This window comes from Haemaphysalis longicornis, unplaced genomic scaffold, assembly GCF_048455015.1.
Source record: "Haemaphysalis longicornis isolate Haplotype H1 unplaced genomic scaffold, Haemaphysalis longicornis Haplotype H1 scaffold_9, whole genome shotgun sequence".
NCBI classification, from domain to species: domain Eukaryota; kingdom Metazoa; phylum Arthropoda; class Arachnida; order Ixodida; family Ixodidae; genus Haemaphysalis; species Haemaphysalis longicornis.
The window spans coordinates 77929032-77953923 of NW_027526460.1; the positions used below are offsets into that span (position 1 = coordinate 77929032).

Consider the following 24892-nt stretch of genomic DNA (forward strand, 5'->3'; position numbering starts at 1 on the left):
CTGTGGTAATGCTTACAGTCTCTGTGGGTCGATAACACTCACAATGCGTTAATGTATTCACTGTTAGTCTGCCAACCACATCAGGTGGAAGGGGGTTTGTTGCACATTAAATACTTTGTTTTCTTTAATGCCGTTCCCGCCGCTTTTTTAAGGACTGTCCAAAATCTAAATGTGCATGCAAGTGACTTGCCCTGCTTTTCAGTTCCTTGTGCATTCCATTTTAATTACATAATAGCAACAAAAAAATGTAATAGTTTCATTTTTTTTTTTTTTTTTTTTTGTACTAGCCTGCGTTCCTTCACTCTGTTCTCTGCCCATCACTTTGCAGGTACAGCTTCGACTCGTGGCGTGAGTACTCCTACCTCGACGAAGAAGAAAAGGAGAAGGGAGAGAAGTGAGTCCCTGCTTGACGTGGCTCACTATTGCCCACGCTTTTCCCAAGGGAATATAGTGCTGTCTTGGTGTTGTCTCTGCCGACAGATCTCACAGCAACAGGGTCGGAATGCAGTGAAGTGCTGTCGGTGTTTGTGGCAGTGTGATCCATTGGCAATGTCAAATGTCTTATATGTATGGTATATCTTCCCTAAGTTGGTCAGCCCCTGCAATTTCGTGAGCCAGTTTTATTTTGTGTGGTTAGGCGCTTTTGTCTCTGCAGACGTGGAGAGTGCCCCAGTTAGAAAGTGTGGAAAGTGACTTTTTCAACCGTGGTGCCTACTTGAACTAAATCACTTCCCTAGGAATGCTCGCCCTGGAGAGCATTTTTCTGAGAATTTTCACCGGCCAGAAGCAGTGCTCAGCACTGCTGCAGTGACAAACTTCAGAAATGTTGTGTACCGTTGTTCCTAATTGGGACTTGATAGTTTCGTCCAATGAGTGCGACAGTAATGTGAGCCTGCAGATATTTGTGCACACAAGTTTGCGCATTTTTGCAATGCATTCACCATTATCAGTGCCCCCTCATTGGTTGCTGTTGTGAAGGTAGGTGCAGCTGTACAATTTCTAGTACCCTGTGTGTTTGTTGTCATAAGCAGGCTATGGTGCACAATTTGAAAAATGTGAACGCAATAGGACGAAGAAGGCCCGTGAACGAATTGTGTTATGGAACACAATCACCCTCCATGTTGCCTGGTCGATTGCTGCATGGCTTACACGACTTCATTCACGTTCTTTGTATTTGTGCCTGAGGGAGGCCCTGCCTCGTGTCGCTCTTAACGCAGCCGGGAAGAACGTCGCTGGATCGAGAAGCAGAACCGTGCGGCGCGGCAAAAGCGAAAGCGGGAAGAGATGCAACGCATCCGGCAGCTGGTTGGTGCGTTGTCTTTCCCTTCTCTCTTTTTTAATTCATCGCTTTGCTCTCTTTCTCTCTCTCTTCCCCCTTGACTGGTGTCTTTCAAAAGTGGCAAGACTGGTCTCAACAAAGCCTTTTAGTACGAAGGCACTTATACGGTACCTGAATAGATTTTGTGGACGCAAGATTAGGCCTTAGTAACAATGTCACCATTTTTAAGAAGCCAGCCGAACTGTTGGCGGGACTGTGAGGAAACAGGGGTGTGCACTATTAGGCCTAAAATTAGGCTTAGCGTTGGGCTTAATGCCTAATGTCACCAAACAGCACCTGCAGCTTGACGCAGCATGGCAGGTCGTTAAGCTGAAGTAGGGTTAGGGCTGCTAAATGTTAAGCCTGAACTTTGGCCTAACTAGGGCAATTGTCCGAAGCTCTTGGTATATGGAGAGAAAGAAGAACAGGCACAAATGGAAAAGGATGGTGAAAACACTTAACTCTTTCGTTACCGCGTGAAAATTGACCGATTTTTAGGGGTCCAAGAAAACATTTTTTTTTCTGCTAAAAAATTTGGTTGGGCACTAATTACAGGAATACAAAATGCAGATTATTTAACGGCCTTTCCAGTAATACCAGTTTTTGAAATGTTTTCATATATCATAGTTGCGAAAAAAAATATCAAAATCAAAATTTTTGTCTAAATATCGAAAGAAAATGATAAAAAAGGAGTTGTGTATAAAAAAACATTGGTAGTAGAAAAAACTTAGAATATAAATTTTGTAGGGACACATTTCAAAAGCACGCCCTAGAAAAAATGTCGACGTGTGCGGAAGAAAAAAATGTTAGCACACACGGTATGGTGTCTGGAAGGGGAAGTGTGACGGGTAGAACTGAGAGGCTGCACAAATCGGTGATTACAGCTCCTAGGTGGCGCCACAATGGAGGAGGGGAGCTAGCACTTCCGCCGATACGCTGTCTTCGAAAGTATGGAGGGCAGGCGGCTGGCATTGCGTTTCTTCTAAAATCACCCTTGATAGGCGGAAATTTGATTTGTGTTTTTAAATATGCTGCGCAAAAATGCTGCGGAAATTTGATTTGTGTTTTTAAATATGCTGTGCAAAAAGGCTGCAAGAAGTTCCTCAATTCAAGACAGGACTACAGGACGATGTAATTTCCTAGGTGCTGACACGTTGCATGCTGGCGGCTTCGTTGCTGCATCCGTTCTTTCGCGTGTTTCGGCTATGCAGCTCCTAAGCAGACAAGCTGCTTTCGTTGTCCAGAGCTAGAACGGCTACATGTCTGTTCAATGCAGTCATTCACTAACAGTGTTAATCTGCGCCTAGATATTTATCCAGGTGCATTGGTAACTGCCACCAGTATTTTATTGCCATATCACGGCAAGGGCAGTTTTCGTGCGCATGCGGTCGAGCTTGGAACATGAACGCATACCGAATGATGAAAATAGCGCAGAAGGAAGATGAGGCCCCACAACTCAGAAAAGAGCTACCTTGTGTGCGTTGTGCTGTCGGTCTTCCTTCCACGTAATTTTTCATCATGAGCGGACACCAACTTGCGCAACTTTCAGTACTGCAGTTCTCAAACGTGAAAAAGACAAAATTAATGCATACAAAGAAACGTTAGCTTCTAGAGAAGGAATACAAGCGATGTTGAATAACACTTCTAAAAGGCAGTCTTTGCGCCTTCCAAGTGAAATAACCTGGGCTGGTATCAACCTTTCCTGGCCTATGATTGAACTTTGCTTTTCGTGTTTCAGCGGTCTTGATCACGTTCCAAATCTTCAAAACGAATTGTCTGACATCCAAGAAAACTTGTTTACAATAGTAACTGTCGGGGAAACAATTGCAGTATGTTGAAGTTTGCTGGGAATCAGTACACACCTGCAAAATAAATACACACAAGCGCAATTTGAAGGGCATGTTCCAGTTTATTTCTTGCATATACACTTCAAAAAAAGCATGCAAAGTGCATCAATTTGAAAGCGCCTACTGGCATCTCCGAAGCTTCAAATGCTTTTTGCCTCCCGGCCGTTGCGGCCGCTTTTCTGATGGAGGCAGAAAGTAAAAAAGTCCGTGTGTTGTAGATTTCGGCGCACGTTGAGGCTCCCTAGGAGTTCAAAATTATCCGGATTTCTATTAATCCATCAATCTCTGCTACGTCGCGCCTCATCGCATGTGCAGTGTTGGCGAGTTAAACCCCGCAATCAATCAATCAAATCCTTTTGCCGCTGTCTCTGCGCAAGTCTTTTCTTACTCAGGGCCTTACAGTGAGCCTCACAACCGACTTGGTCGAATTTTAGGCTGCTTTTAAAGAAGCGACAAAATCATGCATGCTGAATGCATAAAGTTTTTCCTATGAGAAAAACATTGTAAAGGCGTCCCTAGAACAAATACAAGCTGGCCGTCCGTGGCTTCAGCGGAATGATGTGCTTGAAGGTTTCGCTACATATCTGACCATGTAGATCCACAAGGAAAACACACAACGTACATTCAAGATGATAAATACGGTACACGCACGCAGCCGTAAAAAACAAACAGCACAAGGGCTCGGCTGAGAGCTGAGCCCAACGCCGACAATGCAAGCGACGAGCCTTCCAAGGCCGCTCCCCTCACATATGAAGCGCCTTTAGCGAACTGGTAAGGTTTTCCTCGCATTTCGTGTAGCACCCAAGCATGGCGTGTATACGGCGCCCGTCACACTTCCCCTTCCAGACACGATACGCACGGTGCCCATGTCATGCGGTGAAGCCCAACCTCCAATTCAAAATGTGAAATTTCGGGTGGTTCCGTGGAAGAAATCTGGCGGTTTCACATTATCAGAGGCACCAATTTGCCCCCACATAACGTAAAAACATCTTGTCAATGGCTGACTTTGCATTTACAGCCAGCACAATATTTGGGACAAGCACGCGATGCGGCAAAACATGCATGAAGTTGAAAACGGAACTCCGTGGTTGATGCTTGTTTACATTCACGGTCAGTTATCTCTCAAATATTAAGTTGAGCTTTATTATCATCTCCTGACTCGCAATTGTAGCCTTGCTTGCAGGAATGAGGTGCGATGCGCTAGAATCGTGCCCTGCAAACTTTGGCCGAGTAGCTGTTGCGCGATAAAAAAGATTTGAACAACGAGCCTCCTCCATTGCAGCGCCACCTAACATTTTTGAAATGAAACAGTACAAAAACTTATCGGAGACTCCGTCCGAATAGACAGTTCGACTAAGCAGCAACACTAGACACCCGGAGATACCCTCGTATGGAAACGAAACTGGAAGGCGAACAGCTGGCAGTGTGTAAGGCCGGTTTGAAGCGCTGTCCTCGTCGGAACAGATATCTGGCGACTGGGTATGATCTTTTGACTTGCATCTGAAGTTCTTATTGCCGAAATTGGGTTAGGGTTCAGTGAAATCAGGAGCAGCATGCTTTGTCCGAGGATCAGTCGTGGACGCTCAAGGCGCCATGGCAGGTAGCCTTGAAGTTGGGTAACTGCATACTAGTAGCGCTAAATATGAATTTCATGATGCAGAAACGAAATCGAAACTGTTGTAAACTGTTCGCAAATGGTCTTGGGGTAAGTAGAACTACCACACAACTTCGAACAACATGCGGAAAGGCAATAAAACTGCCTAAAATCATAAAGTAGCTTTTCAAACAGGCACTGCTTGACATTTTCAGCCGATTTCTGGGTTTATTACAGTCGAGTGCAAACCTGACGATTGAAAATCGTTTGCTGGTTCATCATATATGCCCTGATAACAAAAAACAAACACTGATGCAGAATAATTACGAGTGGCACACATTCTTCGTTGGTAGCAGTGACGCGCGATGACCACGTCCCTTTTCCAGACCCAGGTGATTCAAACACGTGTCAAAAATCACGTTTTTGTTCCAAAAATGAAAACAAAACTGATTTTGAAAGGCCATTTTCTGATCTAACTCCAAAGAGCTTTACTTATTCGAGCAACGCCTGGAACGCTATGAAAAAGTGCTCCCAAAGTATCGTTCAAATTGAACGATTTTGAATAGGCGCAGTAAGGAAAGAGTTAAGCCACAACCTTAGGTCTCCATTGTAACTCAGCTTGCAAACAGCGGACTGGTGTATTGGACAGTGCTTAGAAAATGAGTCACTGGCTTAGTTATTTCGGCCAGTAATTAAATTCAATCAATCAATCTATCAGTTCATTGCGTAGAGCTCTGGCACTAGGAGGGTAGCCCACAAGAAACCTGGGTGCGCACTCGGAGTCTTGTGTACGAACTCTGAGGCTTAGGAATACGCTAGATGGTCACAGGCTAGCTCACACCTGCGGTGGGGTTTTGGACAATGATTAGAACTCTGAGGCTTAGGAATACGCTAGATGGTCACAGGCTAGCTCACACCTGCGGTGGGGTTTTGGACAATGATTAATAAGAATGAATGTGGGTTGGTGCAGCCAAACTGTCTGTCTTTTTTTTTTCTTTTTTTTTTTTCCGATTTGGGATGCTTTTGTACAATGCTTGTGGCTATGGCCTCCTTGAGCGTGTAAATTAGTTTCCCCCCTATTTGACTTCTTCAGCTGCCTGGGTTTGGAAGCCTTGTGTAAGCTCCTTAAGGACCAGATGAGTACAGCCGGGTATACCGTATTTATTCGAATCTAAGCCGATAGTTTTTTTGAAATACTGATATATCAAACTCCAGGGTCGGCTTAGATTCGAGGATTTTGAAATACGCGCCAATTTCCAAGTAAAGTGGCGCGCAGCTAGCGCCACCCAGAAAAGAAAGTATTGTAGCCATTACTAGACGAGCCAGTAGCCACTTAGGGCCATAGGCCGCCATTTTGAATTGTGCGGACCCTGTTCTGTGGGACAGTGGCCTGCGTGTGGTGTGGCGTTTGGTTTTGACAGCGCAAAAAGAAGCGGTGCTATTATAGTGCCGCTTTTAAAAGAAAAGTTGTTTTAGCTGCGGAGTTGTCGTCGAACGTTCAAGCCGGGCGGGACTTCGGCGTGGATGAAAAAAATGTCCGTCGTTGGAGGACGCAACGGGAGAGGATTTTGCGTGCGCCGCAACGAGGTTGGCAATCACCGGACCACGAGAATGCCGTCACCATGAAATGGAGATGGCATTGGCTGACTTCGTTCAGACGCAGCGAGCAGCTGCCCTTCCAGTAACGACGGAAGTGCTCCAGGCAAAAGCAAGGGAGCTTTTAAAGGAGCCATGAAGAGAAAACACAAGTTTGGTTCATTAAAAAGATTGTCTCGTTAGAATCATACTGACACCACTTTTAACGTAAACTTCGCTCAAATAAGCTACATAATTAGGAAAAACGGGAATGGTCATGCGACCCACTGCAGCTCATTTCCCGCAACAGAACCTATGATGTCACATGAGCTAAGCTCTGCGATTGGCGGAGGCTGGCAGAAGCAGACGAAAATTAGGTAGAGCTTACAAACTAGACGAACGAGCGATTTGCGCTTAAATTTAGGGCACATTCTTTACAAAGCAATAAGAATGATGGGACAAACAGTGGAAGTTACGAAAGCACATGTAAACATAGAAGTACTGATGCGTTCTGCTGTTCGTACTGCGCACAGCATGCTTGGTTTAGCTGCACAGCACTACGGGGCTTGGGGTTGTCTCAGACGACACTGGCCGATTGACGCAAGCAACGGTGTCTTACGTGACCCCATTTGTTGAGCGAGCACTGTTTCAGGGAACGAATATTTTCTCCCAGAACAAGAACAAGCCAGGTTTAAACGCGGGCAAAAACAAACCAAACGCTTGCCACGGTATGGTGGCGCCATCTAGGTTACGGAACGTAAAGAAACGCGGGAACAAACCACACCGCTGTACAGGGTGGAGACAACCTTTGAACGGTCCCGTGCCGCCGCAATTGGGCCAACGGGCTCAACGCGTTATTCTTTTCGTTTCCCACGAGACCTAGCAACGCGAAACAGACAATATGATTCAAACTTCTTCAGTAAACCGCTTTGCGGCGATAATTTTAGCGCGGTTTTGACACAATTACTTGCTTCGGCGGCGAGCGAGCAACCGAAAATGGCGGCGCCAGCGTATACGTGTCTCTACCCTGTACGGCGGATGCGTGAATGAAGGTACTCTAGGCTGCAGAGCGGTCGGTTCCTGTGATGTCATTTGGGACCACGAAAACGCACGATTGAGCGGGAAAATCAAAATTTTAACCTAAATTGTTTAATTTCTCAGTGAATAAAGCACCGTTTGTATCCGGACAAGCGCTGGGGGCACTATAAAACACGAAATCTTTCGAATAAAACCAACTTGCATTTTCTCTTCATGGCTCCTTTAAGGGAACGAGGCTTATCGCGGGCACACTTCAAAGCCAGTCGGGGCTGGCTACAAAAATTCATGAAGCACTTCGGCTTTAGCCTCCGTCGTCGAACCTCAATCGCCCAGAAGTTGCCCGGTGATTTTGAAGAGAAACTGATTGAGTTCCAGCACCGCATCTTCATGTTCAATAAACGTGTTTTCTTTTTGTGAACGCTGACCCTGCCTTTTTGTTCGGCCTACATTCGAGGTAAGTTTTTTTTTTTTTTTTTCGCGCCTTCGGACTTTCGGGGGTCGGCTTAGAATCGGGGCCGGCCTAGATTCGAATAAATACGGTAATCGAAGCCATGTGTGTATCGGGGGCGACCTATGCTGTACGAAAATTTCAAAGGGTAAACTTAAACGCGTTGAAGTGAACAGGTGGCGTTAACACAACTGCCTCCAAAGTTCTCTCGAAGCAGGAGGATGAGATGACAAGATTCGTGTAGGAACAGTTTCGGCCTTGCGCGTTTATTGACATTTTAAGCTTAAGTCAGCCCAACAGGCATTCGAAAGAACAATGATAAAGGTGATGCTAGGAAACGGTCATCCCATATTAGAGAACAAACTCGGGTGGGGGCAGACATCGTAGATCAAATTAATTGAAAGAAGTGGACTTGGGCTGGACTTGCGACATGGAGAACTGCCAACCAATAGACTATTAGGGTAATACTAATGACCACTGATAGACAGGACAGAGAAGTCGTCGATCAGCTCGATGGAGGGATTAAATAGGAGAATTCAGAGACAAAGAATGGACTAAAGGGTAGCAAAGCAGGAACGGTTAGAGAAAAGTGGGAGAGACCTTCGTCCTGCTGTGGACACAAACGCAGTAATGATGATGGTGATGATGAAGGTTTCGTACTTGTGTCATATACAAGAGCAATAAAAAAAAAGCTGAGTGGATTTCGTTGGCAACTCCAACTCAGATCAGAGTCCTGTTCAGTTTGAACGTACAAGATGTGCTTTGTTGTCTCAAGGGGAGAAACTGGTCTTAAAACATTTTTTTTTTAAATTTTCAAGTAAAATTTGTGAAACTTGCCAGTCTTGCTGCTTTTTCCCCACTGATTTCAAATATGCCATTATTGTTTTCAGTTGTTCAATTAGTTCCCAAGATAATTAGAGATAATTACCCATGTTTGGAGGAACAATAGACAAAACAGTGTTGGTCATAAAACTGTAATCTTTATATTTTCCAATATTATAAATCCTGGTGAAGGCAATAAGAGAAGCAGTTTTTTGAACTAATTTTAGTGCTCATTAAACTTCAGTATTTGAAATGGCCACTCAAAATGGTTCCTTGCCACTGGTGCCACCAAACTTTAATGAGCTGTAAAATTAGTTCCAAACGATGCATAAAAAAAACGATTCTCTTATTGCATTCACCAGGGTTCATAGTATTGGAAAACATAAAGATAACAGGCTTATGAGTTAACACTGTTTTGTCTATTGTTCCTCCAAAAATGGCTGATTATCTAAAATTATCTTGGGAACTTATTGACCAACTGAAAAAATAGTGGCATATTTGAAATCAGTGGGAAAAAAAGCAGCAAGACTGGCAAGTTTCACAGAGTTTACACAAAAATTGAAAGAAGTTGTTTTAAGATCAGTGTGCCCCCTTAACCCGCCCTGTTCCCTCCCTTTCTCACAGACACGGCCTACGCGTGTGACCCACGGGTGCAGCGCTTCAAGGAGGAAGAGCGCGAGCGCAAGCTGGCCCAGAAGCGTGCTCGCCAGGAGGCCGCCAGGGCCCGGCAGGAGCTCGAGGAGCGGGTGGGTGGACGCTGAGGGGAGAGCATATAGCGCCATCTACTGGTTCGCTTTCAACGCTGGCGACATTCTAATTGCGAAGCTTTTTAGCAAATCGCAATTTCTCGTGTCCGCAGTTAAAAAAAAATTAACAGTGGTGTAGCTCGGCTATGCCATGATATACTTAGCATGAGCTAAGGTTCAGCAATCCAATCCAGTCAAGCCTAGTCCAGTCAAGTCCAGTCCAGTCACTGCTCCTCACGCATGCACAGCGTGGCTCTCCAGGAGCCATGCAAAACGGCTATCAAGTGGCTCCGGCGCAGCGTCAGACTTGGCTACTGCGCAACGGAGGTGCACAGCTGGGCACACGCCGGTGCCAGTGCTTCTGCCGTGGCTATGACGTCACTCCCATGGAATGCGCAGACTGGCGAATGTGCAGACCCAATTCTCTACACACCCGTACTCCAATGAGATTGGATTTTTAATCTAATCCAATTTAATACAATCCAATTTAATCCAATCCAATCCGGTGCTCCTTGCGCTTGCGCAGCAGGGCCCTTCAGGGTCCATGTGAAACTGCTCAACCTTGTCCAGTGTAGCTTGCGCTACAAGATACCAAGAAATTGCCAAGTGCGCACACGTGAGCGCGGGCCTCGTGGCAACTGCCCAGCAGTTAACAAAGCCAAGAAGTTAAGAAGTTAACAAAGCCAACAGGACAGCGCAAGGGGGACTCACTTGATCACGTTCCTACGGTACCTACTAGTTCATGATTCACAGGCTTCGAAACCAACAGGCCCCAATGCGAAAAGTCTTGCAGGCTCGTGAAAATGATCCAAACGGCCCAGTTCATTATTTTAGGAATACAGTCGAGTCCACTTATAACAATACCGGTTTTAACAATATATCGGATATAACAAGGGACAGCCGCGGCACCGTCAGCTTTTCATTGTATTCTATGGCAAAATAAACCGCTTATAACAATGCTGTCATGATGCAATATCGGCAGGGGTGAGACAGCTGCGCATATTGCGCAGATTGGATACAAATTTGTTTTCCTGCGCCAGGCTGCTCCAAAAGCTTGAAAATTGCAAAAATTGCGCCAAATTGCTCCAAAACTGTCTGAGAGCGAAGGATTTTAACGCTCCTGTCAGTTTCAGTGGGGGAAAATGCTTACTGACGGTATTATTTTCCAGCACCCCCAATGTGATGGTGTTTGTAAAGGTTCAATTGATTGATCAGTCAACAAAAAACCGGTATAAAATTGTCCCCGAGATAGTTTTTTCGAAAGTCACAATGTCGGGTTGCACATGTGCGTTTTTACAGTTTTCCCATCGAAAACCATTCCAAAGTCCTTTAGAAAAAATACTTATGTGTACTGAGGCGTCGAACTACTTCAGCAAGTTGATTCAGCAATTTTTGGAGCGCCGTATCTTCGGAACGACCTTACGGGGCGCCGCCATCTTTGTGTGGTGAGATGCGAAAATGTGTCCACCGGGGGAAGCATTTGCTTGTGGTTCAGGCAGAGTGCTCTTCGCTAATTCCTACCTTAGCTTTAGTTATGGGGGTAACTGGGTTTATTATTTATTCGTTTGATCTGTTGCAGGTACGTGGCGGGACTCGAAAGACGGGAGTTCTTAAAAAACAACCCGCGAATTCGCCGTGTTTCGGCTTCGAGTGTGAGGACAGCGCGGGCTTGAAGTGAAATTTCGGACTCATTGTGGTGTTATAAAACGCTGAGTTATTGCCGCCTTTCACAGCGAGTTTGCGAGCAGCGGGAATGGGACGATCGACGCTGCAGATGAGGCGGCGCAGGCTACATCGCCGCAAAATGTTCAAGCAGTGTTCGATAGCGGGACGGGCTATTATTTCACGCTAGTAATACTGGTTCATTTATCTGAAGTGAAATTTATTGTCAAGAGGGAGGCGGCTAAACATACCACGGTTACTCAAATTATGATCATAGTGAACGTATACCTTGGGGATTGAAATGGGAGGGCTAGTAGGGTGCAGCGACTGTCACCTCGTTTTGTGCAACTTTTGCCGTGGCTCTACACTTGTGCGTAACCCGCCGCGGTGGCTCAGTGCTAGCGTTGCGCTGCTGAGCACGAGTTCCCGGGTTCGATTCCCGGCCGCGGCGGCCGCTTTTCTGAGACGAAAAGCAAAAACGCCCGTGTGTACGAGATTTCGGCGCACGTTAAAGATCCCCAGGTGGTCAAAATTTATCCGGAGCCCTCCACTACGGCGCGCCTCATCGCCTGCGTTGCGTCGGCGCGTTAGCCCTACAATCAATCAATCAATACACTTGTGCGTAAAGTCGAGTCTGGGGTTACAAAAATAATTATTTCGGCATTGAAATGGAAGGGCTGGTGGGATGTGACAACTGTCACCTCGCTTTGCGCAACTTTTGCTGTGGCTCTACATTTGTGCTTAAAGCCGAGTCTGCGACGACAATAATAATAACTTTGGCATTCACATGCTAATAAAAATGCCTTATGATTGCTTAGTTCTTAAATTCGACATTTTCGACTACCCTCCTCGTAATCCATGCATAGAGCCGAAGTATTCAAAAATAGTTTGTAAAAGGTAGTGCAGTTATTATCTCGTGATACTCTGGTAGAAAAACTTTATTGAATGTCTATTTGCGTGTTATGTACGTTAAAAACCAATTGAAAAGTGCGTTTCTTCCCCTCGAGTTTCCAACAATTTGATTTTGAGGCAACTAAGGTGACATAATAAATGTCGTTCTTCTGCTCCATTTCAAGGTTCTTCTGCTCCAAAATCAAGATTTCGCTGCTCCAAAAACTGCTCCCAAATCTGATTCAGCTGTCTCACCCCTGTATCGGTTATAACAATTAAATGTGGGCAATGGAACCAACCCTGAACGAAACAAAAATGCAAAAACGCTGCGACAATCCACCCCAACCCCGCCTATTACGCAAAAGGGCATGAGAGCATACGCGCGGTGGCCAGGCGATCGCGCACTTGGCCTCGCACGCGGCGAGTGCGCGCCGAAGCGGCTCGCATGCCACCGCTGCTTTCGCCTGCCGCGTCGACGCGGAGGAGGGGGAGGAGGACCAGATGGGTGCCTCTACGGGCAGTGGGGCAGTCCATTCTGAGGGTGCGCCGCCTGTAGAAAAAGCACCGGGGCGCCTAAGCCGCCGCAGCAGCAGCGTTGTGTGCACTGTGCCGACCTTCCCTATTCTTCGCTAATTTGGCCACGTCTCCAGCTCCGCCGTTTGCACGTGTTCTGAGTCTGGTGCTTACCAGCGTCTTCCTTGCCTGTTGTCACTGTTCCTGTTCTGTGGTCACTGTCGCCTCGATCCTCCTGTCCCCGCACGCGCGGACATTATTGCGCATTAAATGCTCTTGTTTGTCATGTTTTCTTTGTTATTTTCGGCATAACCCGCTTATTACAATAATCGGTTATAACAATGATATTTTCATGGCACCTCAATATTGTTATAAGTGGACTCGACTGTATATCATCGTGTCGAAATAAAAAACTTCGTCTCTCTTGCTAAACAGTGAGCACCATCTAGCACAAACTTGCCGAAGCAAAACGTGTTTCTTGTACATTTTTTTTAATTTCAATACAGAAGGAATAGGTATTTCTAAAATAAGCAAACTTGGCTATTGGGACATTTTCACGAACCTGAAAGACTTTTCTTATTGGAGCACGTTGGTTTCGAAGCCGGTGGGTCATGAATTTGTACGTCCCATTCGAATGGGATCAGGCGAGTCCCCCATAAGTCATTTCAGACCAGAAAGGGGAAGGGTGTTTGAGTGAAAGGGGTCTGAGGGGAGTTTTATGTGAGGTGGATATTGTGGCATACCAGCGAGGGTGCACCAGGTGGGTTACTTTGTAAAAGTCTAACTTTTGTTGTTAATTATAATGCCATTAATGGTTTATCTATTCCGTGTAGGAATGAAAACTTGGCCAACCCTCTCCCAGCATGCTAAAAATGATGGTGCAGGCAAACCCGATATACATCGATCATGGTTCCACCGAATGGTACCTTATGTACAACCGTTTCCGAGCGTTGTAAAGCTGCAGAAAAATTATGGTTACATAGGAGGGAAGTAGCACACACCCTGGATAGACTGAACTTTGGGTTGCACCAAACGGCGCCGGTGGTTGGCTGTCTTGTGCGGTAACTACACAATGGTGGCTTTTGCTTGCGGGGACATTTTCAGCCTGTAAATTCAAGGGTGGGATTAACAAAACAGTTTGAAAAACAGCCTGAACACTGCTCAGTGCGTGTGTTTCCCTTATAGGTTGCATTACCCAAGGTGCTCCTACATTTTTTGAATTTTCCGGTGGAGGTGAAAAGCAAAAATGCTCGTGTGTACGAGATTTCGGCGCACGTTAAAAGATCCCCAGGTGGTCAAAATTAATCTGGAGCACTCCACTACAGTGCACCTCATTGCCTGCATTGCGTCTCCGCCTACCCTTCTATCAATCAATCAAAATTTTTGAATCTGGCCCCAGTTCTTGATGTTACTGTGTATGTGCATGCCTGTGGTTTTGTCGACCCATTTAAAATCCTTTTTTCTTTTCTGCACACGGATGCAGGAGAGGCAGGAGCGCGAGGAGGCGGAACGTCTGGAGAGGGAGCGCCAGGAAGAGGACGCCAGGCAGCAGGTGATGGAGAGGGGGAGGGGGCTTTCTCTTGTGCGTTGGGTTCTTTAGAATCCCCCGACTGACTCGCCCTGTTTCTGCCACCATCCTCTCATTGCAGCGGGAAAAAGAGCGCCGAGAGAAAGAGAACCTCCGGAAGCAGCTCAAGAAGGAGCGCAAGACTCTGGAGGCCACGTGCACAGAGGACGGCCACTATGCGGAAGATGCTGAAGAGCGCGTGATGCGACTGCAGCAGCTCGACCGGCTCTGCCAGCTGCTTGCGCTGGAGGAGTGAGTGCATTCTTCCGTTTTAAACTTGAAATGACTTAAATCACAACTGTACGAGTTAGTAACAAAGCGCACAGCAGGATTTTGAATTGCCTCAGATTTATTCGATTCCCAAATCAAGGGAGCATACTCAGAAATTGAGCGTACGTGCGCAGCACGCTGGTTTTCTGGAGGGTAGGAGGGTTGCCTCCTAACTGTTGTATACTTCAGACTGCCGGCATTTAGTTTCTGGGGACCAAGGTGGAAACCTTGAACGTCGTTCTCCCGGGTGTTCTCCAATATATTTTGTGTGTGGGTGTGTGTGTGTGCGCGTGTGCGCGCAGTTGAGGTATTTAACTAACCGAACATTATTTTAATTTCTTATTTCTTTCCATCACTTTTCTTTTTGGTGGAAAATTTTTATCCATCACTTAATATTTTAACATAGTTTCATGATTATCAATATTCTTTTTATCATATGATAATATCATGTATCGTATCATAATATCATAGATCAATTTTTCTTGCGTGTAAGCGCGAACCATTATGAACCATAACGAACCATCCTTTTTTTTTTTTGTTCCGAAGCTGAACCGAAACAAAACTGTTATACATGGAATGAGACAGAAACCGGAAGAAAAAAAACATTTTATTTTGACACCCTGGGTTCAACACACAGTCAAAACGAGAGATGGCAAAAAAAAAAAAAGGCTGGTTCGACCACCATTCATTGATAATGGCCATCTCCAAAAGCTGAGGAGGGGCGAAGCATGCAGTGTATAAGTGTATTCTTTTCGCCTTGGCGTTTTTGCCAACGGAGATGAAACCGTTGGGGGGTGAAGGTATACAGCTTGGCTGTAAAATCTTGTCTTTGAAGCACGAAGTGTTTCAGCGCAAGCCATAAACGAGTGTGCCAATGTTTTTTAATGCGCGTTATGTTCCAGCATGAGACATAAACGAGTGTCCTGGTGTTTCAGTACCGTGACTACACGAGACAAACGACGGTTGCGACGACAACAGGAGATGCCAACAGCCCCAGTCCCTAAGGGTCCTCGCCCTTAAAAAAATTGTGGAACATGTGGGAAGTGGTGTTCGTCAGCCACCTCTGTAGCTAAGTTCGGTTATCCAAGTTCGGTTCGGTTAAGTTCGGAAAAGGATTGCAATGTTCAACCGATCTTGCGTGCTTGTGTGACTAGCTACAGCACAAATTTAGTTAGCACAGTTCCTGTAGTTAGGTTTAGATCTTTGCAACTAGGGACTGATTAGGATTTCAGCTACGCACTCGGAGTAGCGGACAGGTGACCTGTTGTTAACACCCCTGTGTAGTATTCGAATCGCTCTTCGTATTCTTGTGAAGGCACTTGGTCGGCCAGATGGTGGCACTGCGTTCACACACAAACAACACGCACGCGTCTTGCGTCGCCCCCACCCCTCTGCTTTCTCTCTGCTCCGACAGGCTTCAGCAACTCAACCAGGCCATGGAGGCAGCCGCCGACGTTGGTGGCAGGAAGGCGCTTTTCCTTGAGAAGGTATGCCATGCCCCTTGCACCCTGACATGTTTGTGCCCGCGTCTTGGTGGGAAGGGGGGGGGAGACTTTCTCCAGCCAATTAGGTTTCAGGTAGGAAGCCTTAACAGCTGTGCACAAGCACCACAAGCCCCAAGTTGCGTCCCGAGCAGACCATTGTGCAGTTTGGACTGGTAGCTAACTTTTTCCATGCCACGAACGATTCACTTTTAGGCATTTTTTTCCCGGAAGACATGTCTGACTGGTACAGAGATTTCGTAAGTGGTTTTGTAAGTGTAGGAGTTGGCAACACGCATTGACAGGGGTACAGTGTATTAGGAGGTAGAGGTGTGTCGTGTAGGAAAACAAACCAATGGAGAGCGTGGGTCCCTTTTGAAATGAAAAAATTGTATGGAAGGCAGGCATTCCCCAGAGACCTGTTGCAGCCAGCACCACCTATAAGTTTTTAAATCAAGCTAAACAGTTATTTGACGGGTTTTATAAAACTTTATATCATGAAACAAAAAAAATAAGATTACTTAGGGAATTAAAAATAAGGAATAATTTAACAAACAAAATTTCTGAGGCCAACCGGTAGGCAGTGGCTGCCAGGGGCACGCGCTGCTTACAACAGGAGTTCCTCAGCAAAAATTTTCATTGCAGAAGGAACCCCTGTAATTGGCCCCGAACGGCACACCTCTCTCTTCTAGTACACTGTAACAGGTGCACAAAGATGCCCTGTTGTGCCTCATCGCAATTTGGCACCTAGGGAAAGGAGGAAAAGGGCATAGGAGCTAGCGGAAAACGCTGCAGTAGGGTAGAAGGATCTATAATAAACTGATCTCCCATTCCTGCTGCATTCGTTATAAGCAAGCTGCGCTGTACGTTTCTCTGTGACATTAATTTTAGTTAGTGTGGACAGGGGGGTCAGTGCCACTATGTTGCACCTACATTCTCTGAGACTGTTCAATTTGCAATCTTGTATTCACCGCGGATAGTCTGTGTGTAGTCTGAGGATTTTTCACGCCGTAGAAACTAATGTGAAAAACGAATTCCAGATTTCCTCTTGGGAAGTCTGCATTGAGCCTTAGGCTGATAGTCGAAGAGCCTTTGTGTTTGATGCGACTCGTAGCAGCCTGGTTGTCCTCTCCAGGCAACTCGGATTTGAACGCATTCAGTTACTGCCGGAAGAGGGAATGGTGTGTGATTGGAGACAGCCTTTCACGTGTGTCCACTGTCTCTGGTGTGCGCGTCACTCTTCACATCGTCAACATATCTGTACCCTGAGGGGACGGCTTTTAATTAAAATGGCGTTGTGGCTGCTAGGGATACGAAATGTCTCCACGTTCGCTACATGAACTCTGTGGTCATTGCACTCGACATTTGTGTTGCGTAAGGGCTGATCTTGGCAGGATTCTTGTGTGGTAATAAGAAAAGGGGTAAGAGTCGTGGTAAGCGAGAGAAGGCAAATGCACAAGGTGCAAAGGATGATGCCAGTAATTAGAGGACACGTTTGGCAATCGGGAACTCGCGCTTCCACAGTCACTGCGTCATAGCGAATTTTCAGGTGTTGTAAGTTCTTTTTCTGTTTTTCGAGCCTGGAATTGTGCGGTAGCCAGGGAGTGTGTAATCTCTCTCTTTCTCTCCCCCTTTCTTTTTCTCCGTCTATATCTATCTTTCCCCCTCTATCTCTCTCTGTCTCTCTCTCTATCTCCCCCTATGTCTGTCTCTCTCTCTCCACCTCTGTTTTCTCTCTCTATCTCTCTCTCTCTGTGTCCGTCTCCCTCTCTCTATTCCTTCCCCGCACCGTTCTGGGCTGCAGGCCAAAGCCTTGGAGGAGCGGCTGGAAAGGGAAAAGGCAGAGCAGGCGGGCAGCATCCAGGGTGGGCGGAGCCAGGGGGCCTCAGACAAGGGCTTGGCCTCCATGGGCTCTGCCTGGAGCCCCGATGACGTCCAGCTGCTGGTCAAGGCCGTCAACCTGTTCCCTGCGGGCACGGCCAACAGGTCTGGGATGGTGGTGGTCACCTCAATTTATCGCGGCCTTTTTTTCCTGTTCACCTTTGCAGGTATATCGTAAGCATAAATTTTATGGTCTTGCGCTTGGTTCGGACCGAAATTGCGCATATCTATGTGTCCACGGAGAATCGCACGCGCTCGCGCCAAAGCTAGTGTAGAGGGCTCTGTAGCTGACGCAAGTGTGAAGTTTGGCTCGCTGATGAAGAATTCTGGTAGATGTAGCACAAAATAGGGACAAAGGACAAGAAGAGACGAAGACGAGTGCTCATCTTCGGCTCATTGTGTCCTTTGTCTTTTGTCCCTATTTTGCGCTACGTCCACAAGAAGGTCTGTAGCTCTAAAGGTATTGTAGATATCTCAGAAAAAATTGTACTGGGATTGGCCACTAAGACTACTCTATCATTACGCCAAATTTCATTTACTTGTCTTAATTAGTTGACTCGCAGTGAAGTTGTAAATGTTCCAGAATTCCCGTCTCTTAGCCGTCAATACATAAGAGTTTTAGAAGGGAGCATGGTTACAGAAAAGGGCTGTAACTCTTGTTTTATCGTAACTGTCCTGGAACAATATTTATAAAAATAATTTAGAATTAATTCTGAAGCAGTTATGTATGTGTCTTCATTGGATCAGTATAGTAAGTCACCCTACATATCACAATATAGTTATTAACCAATACGTCTTCATAGGTATAAAGGTGTACCTTGCCACTAACATAGAAGTGTGCAAAGTACAGGTCGATAGATTTTGTAGTGGGATGAAAGTTTCTTTCTAAGAACTGAAAACAATTTTTTTTCAGAAAGCAAATTAATTTAGTATCCCCAAAAGCCTCAAAGACAGGCAATTGAAACGACAAAATTTATTGCAGTTAGAACTTCGCATGTACCAGGTAAAATGGAGATATACCCCCTTGACCATGACTTTCACGCGTCAAAAATTCTCAGAACAAGCAGTGCAGTTACTGGCTTGTAAATGGGATAAATTACTAACTATGTGTGATTAATCAGTGTCAGAAACGTAAAGTATGGGCTTATGACGCAGCTAAGGCAAAGCGATGAAGAAAAATTGTTGAAATGGCAGCTTGACACTGTAGAAGACACGAGCTGAAAAAACCCACAATTGTTTTAATGCCTTCCGCAACTAACAAATTTAACGATGGGTAAATATGACTACTCTGATGAGTTTTCTTTATATATCAGTCGCTTTATTTTCCTAAAATCTGTAAAAACAGCCATAATTATTTGTATTTTTTTTTCACTGCGGACAGCTACTAAACTGTTGATTGGACGTTAAAAAAAAGTGTTGAATGTGACCTCATTTTTCCAAATTAGAACAAAATTAATGCAGCACGTTTTTAGCTTTCTAGAATACTCAGTTATTGAGTGCCATTTTGAGCAAATATCTCGAAAATTGAGAATTATTGTTTTTTTTAAATGACGTAGAATGGTGGCCTTTTTCTCCAGATTTTCGTTTTTCTGTTGCACTTTACGAAGCCGTATTTTGACAATGTTTCTTTCTAGAGCAATGATCAGGCTATGAAGTGCTCAGCAGCCCCTGGTAAACAAGTCTAAAAAACCAGACAGCTTAGCTTTTAGGCCTATGTGTAAAAAAAAAATTTTTTTTTTAGAAGTGCACTTTTGAACGGCATTGCTCTGGCTACTAACTTTGAGAAATATTTTCTCAAACAGTATAAACCTGACATGTTCAGTTCTTCTAAATCAAGCAGAAAAGTTTGCAAATATTTGGTAAAAGAATTAGGAGCATTTGGAACAATTTTCGCTTCGTGTTACAGGTCCCGAAAGTTGCCACGCCAAGCAATGTGAAAAGTAGCTTGGCCCGATCTCGTTCTAAATAATTTTTTATTAAATCAACTATGGTGTTCCTCACTAAAGTAATGCCCATTCCGTAGTAAGGATACAGTGCTCTACACAATATAAAAGTTTCATCTCCAACAAAAAATGGTCGAGGCACCACTTTGGCTGTCCTTATCTCAACACACCCAGGAAGAAAAATGAGCATTTTAGGTCTGGCAATTGTTGCTCAACCCTAAAAAGGCTGCATTTCCTCGTAAGTGGACTCCCGGTGGTCTTACAGGCCATAGCGACAATGCTTACAGTCTCTATATGGGTTCGTTGAGGGCTTACCAAGAATGACGGACTTGGTGTTGTTTTGGTAACCCTGCTGGCTTAAAGGGCTCACCGCTGAAGCATTGAGAAATGCTCAGTTAAAGCTGGTGGCAGTGCCAAAGCAATGATTTTGAGCAGTAATTTATACATTGCTAAGTAATTGCCTAAATGCTATGCTGGCTATAGGCTGTGTGCACTTTTAACTAAACAGGCCCTCTGTATCAGTCTTCACCGTTTCACAACCCAGCTTCTTGAGAGACCTCTGTGTTTTTTGTTGGGCATAGTTCACTGCGTGCAGTTGATTATTTTGGGAAAACAATAACACCCACTAGTAGAGCTGTTGATTAACTTAATAGCTTTTATCCAATGTTGGCTTTTGCTGTATAATGGCACGAGCACAGAATGTGAGCAAAAATAAAGTACTAAATGATTGTGCTGTTGGAACAGGACCCTGTTGGCACCGCTAAAGTTTGGTGAAATTAAGAGGAAAATTGGTAAAAATACCAAGGTTTATACCCTGACGAAACCTGTAAAGTTAGTGGAGTTATGTGATGATCTGGAGCTATCCGAGGTCAAATGATTGAAAGTCTATTGTACCTGGGTGTTGCAGTGAAACTGCACATATATGTACCAGGCTTTAAAATTGCGAGGTTAATCAATCGTGTGTCCGTCATCCATTTGGGAAAACACTGCATGACCTGCTGTTTGGGTGGCTGGCTCCACTGTACTGGGGGTTCGCTGCCACTGCAACTGTTTTTTTTTTTTTTTTTTTTTTTGTAATGCCTTGTTTGGCAGACGGAGCACGGAACTTGTTACTTGTGATATAGGTGACAGCTGCAGCAAATGCTCGAGTAACTTGACTTTTTTGGCCCTCTTTTACCACCAATGTAACATGTCTGCAACGGTGGTCATTGGGGCACGATCATAAAAAATGCATGTAGCCACACAGTCAGGAAAATAAAAATAAAGCCCCGGGTAGACAGTGTGTGTGGTCTTGTTTATACTGAGCATCCTAAACAAAAAAGTACTAAGGAGGTAGCAAATTTTACTGGTTTTTGTTGAGAGGAGGTTGAGTGCTCAGGCGTCGTTGCTCTAGCTGGCGGTGGTTCGAGCGTGCGTATACTATGTGCGTGTCTTTGCTCAGGTGGGAGGTTGTGGCGGCCTTCATGAACCAGCACGGAGCCACCTCGGACCGGACAGCCAAGGAGGTGCTCGCCAAGGCCAAGAGCCTGCAGAGGCTGGGTGCGTGTGGCTTAACGACAGCAGTGTGCAATCATAATGTTCTGCAGTGACAACACACATCTAAACAAAAAATTACTAAGGAGACACTCTTCACAGACACGCAAGTGCTTTTCAAACACAGAGACCGTGCTACCAGGGAAATTGCTGAAGCCTTCCATATCCGGATTAGGGCCTCGGATTGTATAAGTCACCCGTCACTAAGTATTCTAGATAAAGAAGTGCAACTTCTTAATTTAAGGAGAGGGGGTAGAGGATGAGGGAAAGAGAGAGAAGAGAAGAAAAGGGGGCGGTTGTCCTCGTGTGCCGCCGTACGCATGTGCGACGGTCACACGTGCCTGATTGTTGGGTCTTGGCATGGTATATATGTGTTTTAGGTTATCTTTCAGTTGATAGTAAGCGCTGGTGTCGTTTCCCTTTCTCGTCCCTGTGTCTGTTTGCGCTTAAGTTTCACTCATGGATGTTCACCAGCTAGCTCGTCTCTCCATTTGGCTTCACATCTACAGGTCTGTGTAGAGCTGCAAAGGGCTTCATGGGCAATCTCTCTCTCTTTCATGAATGCACACGCACCCTCAGACGGGGAAAAATAAGCCGATAAAGATCAGGCTCCTTTCCTGTTCTCTCATGCCCTTGCTCATTTTGCTGAGCTGATAGTGAGGCTACAACTTGTCTTTCAAACCTGTAAGTTGTGATGTTATGCACAGAAATAGTGTCCCGTGTGAAAGAGATAGCAAAGAGCTCGTATATTTGCGTAAGTATGAGTATACTATTTGCGTATCTGTAAATATTTGCAAATTAGAAGCACCAGAACTGTCGTGATTAATGGTGTGCTCGAATTGTTATGTTGAGAAGGGAAAATAAAGGCAGCCGTAAGTTGAAAGAAGATTTCTGATGTGAGCAGCTAATGCCGAAGACAAGCAGACTTTGGCAGGAAAGTGCTTCATTATGGTGAAAAAAGCTTCAAATGGGGCTAGTTGGTGCGCACTGTTTGGAACAATTCACAAATGTTCATTTGCGAAATTTGTTTATTTCTTGCCGCTGATGACAAATATGTCACCATTTCAAATTTGGTATCATATATTGTCAAGAAACAATTTTGGGGGGGTATCCCGTTACCCTGTTTCTAGAAGCACCATACCCGCAGTTGAACATTAACCCTTTTTTTTTTCTGTATTCGTTTCGCATTTTATTTGGTACACAGTTGCTGCGTTTGTGTCAAACTTGATTTCCCAAAATCACTGTTTGTGCACCTCTAGTTGTGACTGTTAATGCAAGACATTTTCCACTGTTCTTTGAAACCAGGCCTGGTGCTTCGAAATACGAAGATCTTGAGAAGGTACTTTCTGGGTCATCTAAAAGGGGCCATGAAGACAAAATACAAAAATGGTTTATTGAAAAGACGGCTTAGTCCTGATACGCATGGTGCAAGTTTTAGTGCAACCATCAGACAAATAACTGAAATGTTAAGGACAACATATGAGGCAGTGGCGACTCCCCGGCCACTTTCCGGCAACCCCTATGACGTCACGGGCACTTCTGTGTGCTAATGGAAGCTGTCGACCTAAGCAACTGCGAAAAAATGTGACCGAGAGATTGTGGTGGGGACCTCTAGTTCTGTTTGATCGTGCCACTCAAATGCTAACATACATCTAAGACACTGACAGCTATGTTTTCAGTGTGGGCTCATGCTACGTCACTGTAGCGGAAAATTGGGAGTTTTGGAACATTTCGGGCATTTTTCTTGTTGGGGAAAAAAAAAAAAAACATTTTTCGTGGCTGGAATGCAGCTGAGGGAGTTACTAAACATTGATTCTTTCAAATTGGACAAATTTGTATTTTGTCTTCAAGGCCCTGTAAAAGAAAATGAGGTGCTATGGATAATGAGCTGCCAAAGTGCCGTTGGTGTTGAAAATGGGGCCCAGTGAATCTGTAGGCTGGCACTCGCAAACTCGTTAACTCTTCGATTGGCGTCCCTGAAATTCTTGTTGGAAGCTGAGTGTGCCGGGGTGCATCGTGCAGATCCCCAGCTGAAGGAAGAGGCCAACCGCAAGGCGTACGAACAGCACCAGAAGTCGGTGGGGGGCAAGACGGAAGTGGCCTTCAAGGACGAGTCGACCCCATCGCAGCGCTTTGACGGTACGTGCTGCTTCTCCTTCCTTTGTGCACGAGGAAGTGGGGGGATAGGCATATGAGGCCAGTGCATGCGTGTAGACGAGTATTCATAGGCTGAGTGGTAACGAGCACACTACATTAGTAGGTAGCGCTTTCTTGGGATAAAGCAGAATTTCGTTGATTCTGGCTCACAAATTTTCTACAGGGAAGTGGGGGATAGGCATACGAGGCCAGTGCAAGCGTGCAGACACGTGCATTCATAGACTGAGGGATAACAAGCACACTGCATTTCTAGGTAGTCCTTTATCAGGATAAAGCGAAATGTTGTTGATTCTGCCTCACAAGATTGTGCACAAGGAAGTGGGGGATAGGCATACGAGGCCAGTGCGTGCGTGCAGACGCATATTCATATACTGAGTGGTAATAAGCACACTACATTTCTAGGTAGTGCTTTCTTGAGATAAAGCGGTATTTTGTTGATTCTGCCCCACGAGATTGGAAGACCGAATGGACTGAAGAGTTAAATCTGAAACAAAGAATTTTGCGAGGACAGTGGGGGCAGTTTGAATTACCCGGGAGCCAAGTGGTGTTGAATTAGTTGGGCCTATCGTGAGTGGGCAGCAAGAATGGCATTCTTGCGTGGAAGCGACAACTGCTATCTGTCTGCGGTTCGCGCTGCCGTTCATTGTTGTGGAGGCACCTTGAGTGGGGAGTGACACCATTTAATTACAAGTTATTAGAAAATAAAAGCAAAAGGAGGGTTAACGTCATTTAACTCGGGTGAGAATTGCACCTTATCTTGGCGAATTGTGCACAAATTCTCCATCTGAGCTCAATGCAAGCACGAGAATATAGAAAAAACTGTAGCAGAGAGATCTGAACATGCTGCTAACCCAGAAGAGCAATAAAGAACTAATTTCAAGAGGAAATGGAGGCATTTTTTATTCATCAGCATTTCCACGAGATGTGGAGGAGACAGGCTTGTTGGTGCTCTTTTGTTCTGGCATTCTCTTATTTTCCCTAGGTTTGGACGTCAAAAAGGGATGCAGGCCATATGTTTTTGGTCACTGCTGCCACTGAGAGGCAACAACTTACAATATCCAGCAATAGTCAACAATAGCCGACATCGAACCGACAAAGTGCGACAATAGCTATTGAGGCCTTTCCCTGGTATGGGCTTGCCTTCGTGCTTAGCTTACATACGACGCGTTTTGAGAGGCAGCGTTTGACAGTAGCCAACAATATCCGACATTAGCCAACATTGATTTGACAATGTGTGACCATAGCCATTGAGACCTTTTGTTGCCTTCATTCTTAGTTAGCTTCATGCTTGGCTTGCAGGCAAAATGTTCTGAGAGGCAGCATCTGACAATATGCAACAATAGCCAACATCAAGCTAACAGTGGGTGACAGTAGCCATTGAGGCCTTTCCTGGAGCAACCTTGGCTGGCTTCGTGTGCGTGCAGGTGACGGTGCTGGCGGGACTGGCACTGGCCAGTGGCAGGCGGACGAGCAGCGGCTTCTGGAGCAGGCCCTTAAGACGTACCCGGCCAGCACGCCTGACCGCTGGGACCGCATCGCGGAGTGCGTGCCCACCCGCTCAAAGAAGGAGTGCATGCGCCGATACAAGGTGTGCTACCTTTCATCG

General features: G+C 45.5%; 1 protein-coding gene across 1 annotated transcript in view; it reads left to right on the top strand.

Annotated features, from left to right (window-relative positions):
* Positions 1-24892, top strand: part of LOC144152603 (dnaJ homolog subfamily C member 2) — a 41500-nt gene that overhangs the window by 12160 nt on the left and 4448 nt on the right. Inside the window, exons 7-16 of the mRNA XM_077683923.1 lie at positions 329-394; positions 1218-1309; positions 9267-9388; positions 13938-14006; positions 14104-14273; positions 15706-15778; positions 17577-17758; positions 21038-21135; positions 23152-23268; positions 24711-24874. Coding sequence (XP_077540049.1) covers positions 329-394; positions 1218-1309; positions 9267-9388; positions 13938-14006; positions 14104-14273; positions 15706-15778; positions 17577-17758; positions 21038-21135; positions 23152-23268; positions 24711-24874 — 1153 coding nt within the window. The remainder of the gene's footprint in view (positions 1-328; positions 395-1217; positions 1310-9266; positions 9389-13937; positions 14007-14103; positions 14274-15705; positions 15779-17576; positions 17759-21037; positions 21136-23151; positions 23269-24710; positions 24875-24892) is intronic.